Below are 13,117 nucleotides of genomic sequence, written 5' to 3' on the forward strand. Positions count from 1 at the left end.
TGTTTTTTTTCTCTTTTCTTCCTTTTTTGTGTTATTAATGAAATAAGCTCGTAGCATTGCTGCTTTGCCTCAAAAAAAAGAAGGGTTAGGCAGTGCGACTGCAACAAAGATATCTTTTGGATCATTTTGAAGGATCCTTATTTGTACAATAGCACATAGTGAGCAAGTCAAAACTTTAAATCTCATGTACCTGTGGTTGTTCCATGGCATAACGAACCATGTCTTCTGGATTCACCTCCAGTGGATCATAACCCAATTTAGCCTTTGTAACAGCCTGGTGAGTAACAGAAATGTGTGAGTCTAAAAGAGTGTCAACAGATTATGGGAAGGTATCTGCAGGATCCTGGAGTGTAAAAGACTGCAGCTACCTTAGTTACTCATAAACTAAAGCATGGTAGTCAAAAGTAGTGACTAATGAATCCAGTGTAATTACTGGAGATGAAGCTAAGATGAATATGTGTGGTTACTGATTTAAAAAATAATAGAATTATTTGTGTTCATGAACAATCGGGCACAATTTGATTGAGAATATAATGACCAAAAAACATGTTACAAAAATTGTAATCCAGGAATGTACAACCTAATCCTTAAGGTTGAAGAAAGAACAAATTCACAAAAAATAAGAACTTATCTGGTTTTTTAAGTCTGTGTCATAGTGCCTGCAGACCCACTGATATGTACACCATTAAGTAAATATATGCCCTCAGAATACTCTAGTAACTCTAGTCGGATTGCCTAAAAAATCCTTCCATAAAATTTCTGCTGGGTCAGTGCCCAAACAAATTAAGATTGTTCACAAAATAAGACAGTACAAGAATCCAATGTTACTTTTCATTTAAAAAAACAAATATCACATTTTGTCAGTGTCAGCTGGGGCAAGGATTCAATACTGGTCTTATACTGCTTTTAGTGATCTATCGGACTGGTACAGTACTACTATACTGAATGGTGTACAAACCAATGATTGAAAGAGGCGCTCGGGCGAGGCGAGCGCTTAGGTGAGCGCCCGAGCGCCTCGCTAATGTCCCAGGCGGCGCGCTTCAAACAGGCGCCGCCTGGGCGCTCGCCCGAGCCCAGGCGCTGGGCGCTTCGGGCGAGCACCTGGGTAAACCAAGTGACCGAACCAGGATTTTAGGTTTGGTTCGGTCCTGGTTCGGTTGTTAGTTGGTTCAATCGAACTAACTAAACCGATATAACCCTTACCCAACCCTAACCCGCTACCGCTGGCGCTCCCGATCTCGCTGCTCGTCGCTCCTGCTCCCACTGCCGCTGCTCGTCGCTATCGCTGCTCGCGCCTCCCGCGAGCCCTCCAGCTGCTCGCGCCCCCCGCGAGCCCTCCCGCTGCTCACGACTCCCGCGAGCCTTCCCTCTGCTCACGCCTCCCGCGAGCCCTCCCGCGAGCCTTCCCTCTGCTCGCGACTCCCGCTACTCGCGCCTCCCGCGAGCCCTCCCGCTGCTCGCGCCTCCCACGAGCCTTCCCTCTGCTCGCGACTCCCGCTGCTCGCGCCTCCCGCGAGACCTCACAGCTGCTCGCGCCTCCCGCGAGCCCTCTTAATTATTTTTATTTAAAATTTTAAATAATTATATTTATTAACTATATTATATATTTTTATATTTTAGCACCTCGCTTCGCTCGGGCGAGCGCCTAGCGCCTCGGGCGTTTTTGGACCTTAGCGCTTTTTAAATCACTGGTACAAACCAGCACCACCCTACATAATTGAATAAAACAAAAAAAGGTTAAATGAATGGCACTGTACCAAAACTGAGCTATATATCTCAACACTGGTTCTTGGTTGAACCAGTAAATAAAGTCTATATGTACCAATCTGACCAGTATTTAAGTCCTTTAGAGTAGCAATGAGATAACCAATAGTATCTACTTCTTACACTATCAAAGAAAACCAAAGTTGTAGAAATCTAATATAGGAAGTTAATGCCTTTCAAACAAAATATAAACTTGCATCAACATATGTCCAAACGTCACACACACACACACACACAAGAAAACTATAATTTTACATGCCTTGATTTTTGCATATAACTTAAAGATTAAAGAAAATGGAAAATGTCACATGCGCACACACACAAACACACACACAGTTACAAACCACCTAGTTCAACAAATCAGGAAATAAATGTGTGTGTATGTGTATTCAAGTGCTTTGTCTTTACCAAAATGTTCCAACTATGGAACTTGATTAATCAGATTCAAGTTGAGTTTATTCACCTTAAGACCTTGGCTTCCTTGAGGAAGGTAACTATCACGTTTCACCCAAGCAAAACAATCAAGATGACAAGAAAATTTGGCACGACACTCCCCTTGGTTACTGTCGCACTGGAAACCAATTTCCTGAAAGGAGTAAATGCAAGCTATATATGAGATAAGATACAGATTAATGATAGCAGCATACTGACTGAATAACTTCTACAAGAACAATTGTTGAGTGATAAGTAATTATGTACTGAAATGTCCACAAAAAAACCAAAGAAATATCATATGCATGAATAGTAGCATATCATACAGACACTGGGAAATCTTTCATGTGTTACATGGACCATAACACTCTCAAATTATCAATCTTAGGTTGTTTCATTATAAAATGATTAAAATCAACTCATCATTTAGTGGAAAATTAAAATATTAACAAAATTTTAGAATAAGCAACAAAGCACATCAGACAATTCACAGTTGGAAGAATTTATTAACATATTTCTCCAAGGCAAAAAGACCTCTAATTATGGATTGCTTCACACATGATAGCACCCTTAAAAATTGTATACCTCAAGATTCAAATGTCAAATCATACCGACCATACTGACCACTATATCATGACTGATAATTGAAAAAATTATATTATTTTCCAGAAGTGTATCATGGTATAATATGCCAACCAGTCTGACAATGGCCGTTGTTGACACAGCTCAGTATGTAAATCCTTGGTACATACAGCTCCATCATATGACTAGTATGTAGAGCAACCTTACTGATTTAACCTACATATCAGCCAAAAAAGCAGGGGTCTCGAGCAGTTTTGCTAATCAGTTCACTTATAAATGAAGTGAACTAGTCTGGTCCACTTTAAGAGTATTTCACACAATCGAGCCCAAGGCAGCCAGTGAGAGAAAGGAGGTCCATAAGGCTAGGGCACTAACTTAAGAGTAGAATCATACAAATGGTATTCTAAATTCAGATCCATTTTCACCGGAGACTACATTTTCTTCTTAAAGTATCAGCTCCTATATTTCAGCTTAGTGACTTGATTTAGAGGCTTAATTTATAATTCATGTTTGATTTAGCGAAAATATTTAAGAAAAGAGTACTAGGCTAATGCTGGCATACCGTGTGTTGGTATACCATCATACCAAAGCCACAAGTGGATAAGAATTAAAACTGATAGAAAATGATATTTTCAGACTAGTTCTATTCCCCTTCCCTTGCTGATCACTCCTCTTTTCACTCTATAAACCAGTCATCATCAACACTTTTCCTTGATCTATCTTTCCCTTCCCTCCTCTCAACCCTCTTCCAAACCTTCTCCCTTCCACTAAAATATCTTCCATTCTTAAAAGTCTTCTGAAGGAAAAGTCTAATTTCTCAAGGAGAGTGTTAGAATTGAAAATCTAAAATACTAGGCCCATGCTGTCATACCGTGTGTTGGTATGCCTAGCACATTTTGGAGTAGTACTAGTCTGGCCAACGGCCAGCATGGGTCTGGTACCCAAAATGTCAAACCATGATCATGATATTCTAGACTTGCACCTTCACTATGTGATAGCAGCAAAAGATAGATTTGAACAAGGAACAAGAGTAAGCATAATAAGACAACAAATGAGCACATCTAGGGGAAAGGCTGAATTGTGCTTGTACAAATGCAGCAAACAAATCATGATATTCCAGCATTACACATAATTGAAGGTGGAATTGTATAAGGTATATACGCCACATCTTGAGTGCAGCTACATATAGTTATCTGAAAGAATATTCTGCACACACCTCACTCATTTTAATACCATGATGAGAAGCTCTTTTCTCTAGGAATGGCCAGTCGAAGAAATCTCCATTGTAAGTGACATATATACCTGGCTTAGCCTCTTGCATGTGGGCAAACCATGCTTTTAAAAGCTCTCCCTGCCATGCCAAGAAAACTTAGAAGTGAGACCAAGATTCTAAATTACAGATGACATATATAATAATTAATTTACAGGATTTATAGGAAGATACCTCATCTTTCACGTTTCTTACTTTAAAGCAACCTTCAAATTCTGGTTTTGGAGTATACTCCAAATCTTCAATATCCTCACCAACACACTACCGGTACAGAACAGGGGATGCATAAGCATACAGTTGATTGACCAAAATTAAATGAAAGATGAGTTCCAGCATTGCAGAGATAGTATGCGAGCAAACCAAGAAATACAGAATTTAAGACAACTTTTAATGAAATATTACATGTTATTGCCTTTGCCAAATCAGATCTTAATTTATTAATAGTTCAAACAGTATTGCCATTAGTGCTATGAGGTCGCATTTCAAGACATAAAATAACACCAAAGCCATTTCACTCACCCAGGATGATTATCAATTAATGTTCAGTATCATGCAAACTGAGAAGGATCTCCGGAAGGAAGAAAACATTAGTTGTGCAGAATAATATAACATTAATAGCTTATAGCAGCTTAAGAAAAATGGGGGAAAACAATGACAATACGAGAATTTAATCAGTGGAAAACAAATATAATATCTATTCAAGAATTTGAAATTAGCAACATCAAGCTCCAATATCTAAGGATGTCAATTAAAATGGCATTCTGTCTAACCTCCCGGTTGATTATCAAGTACCCTTGTCCATCGATCATGTATGAAATCATCATTATGAGATCATATTCAGCATCTGGAAATTTCAGAGGGAGCTTGGTTGTCTCAATATCAAATGCACAAACATGAACTTCTGCCCGTTGAAGAAGATCAGACCTTTTCTCAAGCAAAATACCAGCACTAAAGACAGATATATCATACCACAGACCACATCTAACATCTGCATTAAATAACATTTCCATTATTAGGTATTACCACCAAGGTATACAGTTTCGAATAATACCATCCGTACCGAGCGGTACGTACCGGTTCGTCAGCTGACCGTTACACGGACCGCCCGTTATCGGACAGAATATATATATATATATATATATATATATATATATTATTTATTTATTTTATATATAAATATTTTTATAAAAGGCGACGTCGCCTTTTTTTGGCAACGTCACCAAGGCGACGCGACGTCACCTTTTATAAATAAATAAATATATATATATATATATATATATAAATATATATATACATAAACAAGGCGACATCGCTGAGGTCGTGTCACCTCAACGACGTCGCCCTGCATGGGAGAAGGAAAAGGCGACGCGATGTCACCTTTTATAAATATATATATATATATAATCTTTTATATAGAAATATATATTTATTAATTTATATATATAAACGAGGCGACGTCACCCCCCTTAGGAGAAGAGAGAGACGAATATATATATATATATATATACACCGAGCGGTATACTGAATAGTGTACAACTCGGTATACATTATCGTACTGTACCGAACGAACGTCAAAACTCCAGTACGATACGATATTTCAATCCTTGATTACCACTATGGATCATATAGGATTATGCAGTTTCTACAAACAAAGAAAAGAACATAAACATAAAACCTACCATTATCGATAGCAAAACGAACATGATAGGGAACATCATATTCACGAAGATCAATAATGCAATCCATTAGATCTTGTGGCCTTTCCTTTCTGAAATAGACAATCAAAAAAGCAAAAACATTTAGATAAGACAGTAATATGTGAGTACCTAATACAGGCAAAAAACAAAGCCAAGGTACCAAACCATAAAGAAAAGAAGTGAACATAGAATGAAAACTTAAGTTTTAGATGATTGGCATTATGGCATATACAACAACATTGACTATTTTGTGCACAGAATTAGTAAAATAGTAAGTTACTACCTTCCACCAATATATATAGATTCAAATGCCTCTGCAGCATCTAATTTTGATTGGTTCCTTTCAACAACATGCATAAGGTCATTCTTGACGTGTATTAGTTGCTGGACAGTATCAAAGCTGAGCTTTAAATATGACCTGTTCAAACCAGAAAGATGATTTTTCTGGCATAGCAAGATATTTGATTAGAAAACCACGCATTTATGATAGCTAAATAACGAAGAAAGAATCAATAATCACATGTAAGAAATACAAAACATTTGTTATAACATATACCACAATAACTTGACCTGTTAGGTTGCCACCATCCCCAAAAGCTTATGCTTTTAGGATATGTGATAACCAAACTCATCGTTTTATCATGGAATCAAAGCAGCCCATCAGTTATAATTGCATTCATGTGTCAAGTCCATTAGTCTTTCATTCAGCTTGCAGGTGAGAGGGAACTTTAAGCTCAAAATAGAAGGGGGTCAGGTCCATGGTGAGGAAGGATGTCAAGATTTAAATATAAATTTAGTTCCTTCCAATCAGCTTAAGCTTTTAGGATAGGCGGCAGCACAGCAGCCCAGCTCAACATTTTATAAATAAGAAAAGCAAATGATGATAGTTTAGATACACTACAAGGGGTAAAATATCAGTTGACATGTACAGTGTACAATAGTTAAACATCTGCAACATACAACCTAAAGCAGTTTACAGCATATGCCAAGATAGATAGTTTGCGGCTTCAATTTCCTTAACTTAGATATCCAGTATAATTGCAATCCCATGTACTCAACACATGCATTCATCAAGGATAAAAGAACAATTGACTTTGTAACAACAAAGATCTACCAAATCCGTCAAACCTATAATTTTATTTTCATTAGGAAGAAATTAATCAAGCTAAACTAGATATGAGGATTTGGAAATTCCTTTGATCCATAATCGTGTAAAGGGTGTATATAGTTTAAGAATCATAAGTCTCATGACTGAAAATATTGCATGTAGCAAAATACAGATATCTTCAGAATATTATTATACATGAAATAGATACTACCATCTATCCACATTTTACCCCCACTTAACTTTTGTCAATAATACATAAATGTCAATATGAAATATGAGTCCAACTTGGCTCATTCGAATTGCAATCAGCCGATTCCAACCAACCACACTAGCAAAAGAAGAACACAAATAGAAGCAGAAGCAAAGGAGGAGAAGGTAATCAACAGAGGGAAGAGATCAAGAGAAGAAGAGAGGGTGCAACAGCAACGAAATTTATTAAGAAAAATGAAAAATAAAAATCCCTTGTCAAAATATTAGTCCAGGTTTCAGATTATTGGACTCCTTCAAGGTCCATAGCAGCAGTGAGGGGAAAAGAAGAACGTGAGAGGAAATAGGCAAGAGAAAGACAAAAGGTATACAAGGCAAGGTATGCAATACCGTACCGTACCAGTGTTTCGAGATTGGCTCGGTACGGTACATTACCGGTGTACCGAATAATTTTATATATTTTTCATACTATAGCACTGTAGCACTACTACAATATAGCACTGTAGCGGTACTGGGCGGTCCGCATACTGGTATGCCGTCGGACCGGTACGTACCACCCGTACCGGGCGGTACCATTCGGTACTGCATACCATTATACAAGGCATGTCATTGTCACTACAAGCTGCTTGAAATAGAGAAGAATAAGTGAACCATGTTTAGAGTTTCCAATATTTTCCACACAACTATTGAGAGAGAGAGAAAGGAGTCCTATAGATCCTCTCCATTAATGCATTTTCATTCGAGCTCTACATAAACACATCTTAAAGGAAAGAGAGCAAAGATAGGAAAGAAGATAAGAGACAAGAATAAAAAAGAGAACAAAAAAATGAATCATTTTCAAAAATATTATAAATCTATTAAACCTCTTTTTAGTTTTCGGATGGCTAAATAAAACATTCAGAAATATATAGTGATTTTCAATAATATATAAACATAAAGTTATTTGTTATGCAAACACGTTATATGTGTCTTCAAATATTTTAATTATGGACTCATATGTGCTGTATCACCATCCCAAACTTGGACTCTTTTAAGTTGTATTTTCATATCCTGAATTACCGCAAGAAACATGTCGGGCACATGATCAGTTGTGCTCGACACATCATACCCAAGTCAAAGCATCAAGGTACTTTGGTAAATTCAATATTTGGGCTATAATCATTTAAAATATTGATATATATGATGATGCTAGCAAAGTACTAGGCTACTAGCAAGACATAAAGGCATGATATGCCATCAGAGACCATGTGAAGCTACTGAGTAACAGGCATGGGTCTAGCAATCATGCCAAGCTAGTTTGATCCTTGTATTTGAGGAACCAACTAGTACTCTTATCCGTTTTAGCTAGATAGATCTTTAGAAAAACATCAGGACCCAATAATCAAGAAGACCAGTGAACACAATGTATGATTTAAAATTAAGGAAAAGCGCATCAAAAATAATAATTATCTTATTGAAGTGACCCTCCAAGTAGAAAGAAAGAGAAACAAGCAAGTTTCTGATAAAGGAATAGGTGGAACAGGATCAACATAAGAAACAGAGCTCTCAAAGATGGACAACAAACTTACAACCTCACAAGAATAGTAAATTGATTAAATCTCCCATCAGAAGAAATAGATGCCTTGCATCCAAATATCATCCTTCACCAACCTAACATCATATGAAACCTGATACGAGAGCTCACGAAGAACCTAGCTTTGATTGCAGTCATTTGGTAAGGCTAAGTGGGGTAGATTTGAACCTCAACCTGAACCAACAAAAGGCCAACCTTCCCTGACTTTAGCAACAAAAGAATGAGGCAAGAAAAGGATGGTTTACAAAGAATTTTCAATGTTTCCACCTTCCTTTTCTTTTATTTGGATTTTATTTTTTTGCATGCAGCCAGGTTATGGCTCATTAGGGATCTTATGAGATCCAACAACTCAAATTTATGAGCCATGGAAATCTATGTACTCACTAGTTCAAGGTAAATGGGTCAAAAAGATGAGTCAGAGATATGATTTGATTCCTTATATCAAATAGACTATTTCATAGAACAAGGGCTTGATATTGCATAGCATCCAACACATGTCAAATTGACTCTTGCTAGTAGATGTGTGCTTCAAAAGACATGATCAATATAGTTATTAGGCTATGCTTCTATTTTCTATACCATATATTCCAAGAAATAAGGACTGCAATTTCACCCTGTTCGGTACAGTCCGACCAGTATTCATCCCCCATCTCTGTAGCACAATATGTTCCAACATAGCATGTGTCGATATGCTAGAATGGACCAACCGAATACCGGTCCAAGGACCAATGCTGGTCTAGCATTCAAAATTGAAAACCTTGCTAGAAAAGGTCCAGTAGTCTACATGATCCATGCAAGAAGTTTGTCATATATACACACCAATTTCTTAGTCCTAGACAGTTAAATTTCAATAATATTTTTTTGTGATTGTTAGTATTTAGAGTATTATGTGACTAATATGTGTGAATATCACTTTAGGCCAATATTAGATTCTAGGGTTTATTAGATCAATATGATGGAAGTCAAAAATATCATGGAATTCTTTAAATACTATTTTGTTGGACAAATATTCTTAACTAAGGATAATCCTACATGTGACGAAGTTTCATCGTACTGGCTTTTCACTACCTTTGGTTCATATTGAAGTTATAATAAAACATCTAACTAGATATCCCCAAATAAAGGACATGTTGGATTTAAATGATGGGCATTTCATGATTAAAGAAAGGTCAAGCTAGATTTTTTGTTTCTTTATTTTCATGTATTTTCTCCTTGTTCCTTCTCTTCCTCCACTTTTATTTTTGTAGATGCATATAATGCTGGTTTAATTGTTTGCCAATGTAATTGGGATAAACATATTCATATAATTCATTTGTGACTACTTACAATTTTTTCCAAAGTGTAACCTTTGTCAAGATTAGATAATGACATTAAGAAACAGATAGTTTGTAACACTAATCACTTTAAACTATTCGAGCAAATGGCACAGAAGGCAATCTCCTTAAGTTATCGAAGCATTCCATGATGGCATGTCACACTTGGATCAAGATGAACAAAAGGCGAGAATGACCTGCTCCAGGATATTGATTTATGCATTATTATTCTTAATGGAAGAAATCATTTTATCAAGCTGAAGATATGAATAATGAAACATCAAAACAAAAAAGTAATACAAAATGATATATCAGAGAACGCATCATTGGATAGCATTAGCTTACTAAATCCAGGTCCTCTTTGTCCACAATCTCCACATCAGTTATTTGTCTTTCATATCTACGCCTAAGATATGCTTCAACTTCCAACTCCATCTTATCCTGCAGAATTGCAACCATATCAGACTTTAACTTACAATAAAGAAACATTCGGTCAAGAATCACGCCTCAAGCATCAGAAAGCCATTAAGCTACGAACTTCCAGAGTTCCTTCTGAAGAGGATTTATCACTCACTTTGGTGGCAGCATAAAAATAAGGTGGAAATTTGTGTTTCACTTTGAAGGTCAATCCATCCTATAAACCGAAAAAAAAAAAAAATTGCATCACGATTAAATGACAAACCAGACTAATAACCAAGATAATTCCTTTGCCAGCGCAGATCATCTAGGTACATATCTTAGTCAAAACTAACCTGAGAAACAAAGTAAAGATCCACGCAACTGTAGATCTTGTTGGTTTCTTGATCCTCCCATGATGACTGGAAATTCAATAACATATCAGACACAAGCAAGAAACGAATACTGTGAGGAGAACGGTTTGGAAGTACTAAGTAAATGTGCGGCTACAAGAAAATAATGGGAAAGGGTGGATGAAATTTTCTTACAGGAGAGAAGGTAAGCAGCCATCCAAGCCTCTTGTCGCCCTCGGTGAAGAGATCGAACCCTAGCTTGCGCTCAAGCACCTCCTCGGCATTGAGCCGGTGTTTCTGCTTCGACGGGTTTCTTCCATAGGTCAACCTTTCCCGCCGCCGACTGTCGGAATTCATGGTGGTATCACGGAATGGTTGGGGTTAAGGGCTGGTTCGGGGTTTTTCTTGTTCCACCTCAACTACGTAGAAAATTGGTCCCCGTTCCAGCAGAAAACGAATCGCTACACATTCAAAGAAAACCCTAACGATTCGGTCAAGAAAACAGTGCAGCATATCCCCAAACCCGTTGATCGATGCAGCACACGGTGGTAAGAAGCAAAGGATGAGAATACCTTGTTTAGTCTCCGTCGCCGACGCGCCTCAATCTGTTGTCTCGATCCGAGCCTTTTCGAGAACCGTTGCCAGTTCAGCCGAGCTTCTTTCTCCTTCAGATGCGCCGAGAACTCCCCCTTAAAAGGGATTCCTCAGGAACACTTTCCCGCGCTTTGCATCGCTTTGACGAGCCACACCTTTTTCCTACGAAATGGGCAAACGTACCTGCCATGTGGTTTGAGACAATGGGTAAGGCCCAGAAAATAGTCCTTCGGGGCCCATCTTTGTGCACCACCTGCATTATGGGCAACCTTCCTGCCACGTGATTCGAAACAAAATAATGCCCACAAAAATCGTACTGTGGGACTACCTTTGCAGCCATTCACGAAGCAGGTAGGTCGTTCTCATTACGTGAATTATCATGCACTTGTGGGTCCCGGCGAACCGTTGCCTTCGGCGAATCGTTTTTTTTGGAATTTCTTAAAAAACAATTTACCGAAAAAATTCCTCTAATATTTTTTATTACAAACCTCTGTTAAATAATTGCCAAACAGCTTTTTCTTTCTAAATTCTACTTTTAGCCTTCTAATTTTATTATTTTTCTTAATTTTTTTTTTACAATATCAACCTCTAATCTTAAACTTACATAATAAGTAGTTAAATAATCAGATCAAAACACAAAAATAACTATCCATTTAGTTTTCATTGACATAATATTCATGTTTAAATCAGTATCATGTTCATATATTTTTTTCTAAAGCTTCAACAACATTAGTGCTAACAATTAAAAACACATGAGTAGTGGGGATAACATATAAGTAGCATCCTTAAAAATTTTAGATTTTCTAATTTTTTTGCATAAACATTATAATATTGTGAGTGTAAACTTACTTGTTCTACATTATTTATAATAAAAATACATAATAATTATTTATATTTAAAACCTTTATTAAGTAATTCACAAGTTAGATATCCCTAGAAAATCTTTTGGGATTTTACCATTTAATTCACAAAATCCAGCTCACTTTTTTATTACTTGATGGTCCGCATAAGAATATAACAGTTTATTTAATAGAAGAAAAAAAGTTTCAAGAGATCTATCATGTTCTTGTAAGCATAAATTTAAAATACGATAAGAACACCTGATATGTAAAAGAGGACCATCAAAAGTCAAGTTAACACAATTCTTATAATTCAGGAATAGCAATCATATTTGTAGATATATTATCAAAAAAATTATTAAAAAATAACCAAATCCTATTTTTCCAAAGTAATTTTTATCATTCTATAGATATTATCAGTTGTATGTCATTTATTAAAAAAATATAAATGTGATAACTCCTTTTTGTATGGTCCAATCATTGTCAATCAGCTTGTGACTCTCATGTAGGAATGCATTTGTCATTGATCACTCCACAGAACAAATATAAACATATCCATAAAAAATTAGAACAAATTTCATAAACTTTTTTTTATAAAGATTATGAACGACATGTGTAACAGTAGAAAGAGGAACATGTATAGCATCTTGATAATAATCAATAAAACTATGTTTTCACCAAAATTAAAAGGGTGTTGTTTGATGAAAACAAATCTAGCTAATTTTTCATGATTTTTTCAACTAAATAATAAAAAGTATGATTAGTTGGGTACCCAAAAATTAGAGTTTGGGTTTTTTTCATCCCATATTTGTGCAGGGTGCTTCTTCTCAAGATATTTATAAAATATTTATGTTAGAGTAGATTTTGATTGTCCAAGCTAAAAATTTACTCAAATCTAGTTCTTTTTCGAGCTAGTCTCAAGGTGAAATTTTTGAATCAAACACTCAAACATGCAAAAACTTCATTAGGGGCTTTCCCAACAATACCTT

The 13,117-nt window shown here is 36.5% G+C and overlaps 1 protein-coding gene across 1 annotated transcript in view; it reads right to left on the reverse strand.

Annotated features, from left to right (window-relative positions):
• The window catches only part of LOC135650271 (DNA polymerase epsilon catalytic subunit A-like), a 36,950-nt gene extending 25,549 nt beyond the window's left edge, over positions 1-11,401 (reverse strand). Inside the window, exons 1-12 of the mRNA XM_065169558.1 lie at positions 11,268-11,401; positions 10,891-11,156; positions 10,699-10,764; positions 10,521-10,580; positions 10,292-10,387; positions 6,029-6,189; positions 5,728-5,816; positions 4,819-5,036; positions 4,223-4,309; positions 3,995-4,129; positions 2,228-2,350; positions 191-274 (exon numbers count right to left, since the gene is read on the reverse strand). Of these exons, the coding sequence (XP_065025630.1) occupies positions 191-274; positions 2,228-2,350; positions 3,995-4,129; positions 4,223-4,309; positions 4,819-5,036; positions 5,728-5,816; positions 6,029-6,189; positions 10,292-10,387; positions 10,521-10,580; positions 10,699-10,764; positions 10,891-11,052 (1,281 nt within the window). The 5' untranslated portion in view covers positions 11,053-11,156; positions 11,268-11,401. The remainder of the gene's footprint in view (positions 1-190; positions 275-2,227; positions 2,351-3,994; positions 4,130-4,222; positions 4,310-4,818; positions 5,037-5,727; positions 5,817-6,028; positions 6,190-10,291; positions 10,388-10,520; positions 10,581-10,698; positions 10,765-10,890; positions 11,157-11,267) is intronic.
• Positions 11,402-13,117: the final 1,716 nt, after the last annotated feature.

The sequence above is a fragment of the Musa acuminata genome, chromosome BXJ3-9 (genome assembly GCF_036884655.1).
Source record: "Musa acuminata AAA Group cultivar baxijiao chromosome BXJ3-9, Cavendish_Baxijiao_AAA, whole genome shotgun sequence".
In the NCBI taxonomy this organism is placed as follows: Eukaryota; Viridiplantae; Streptophyta; class Magnoliopsida; order Zingiberales; family Musaceae; genus Musa; species Musa acuminata.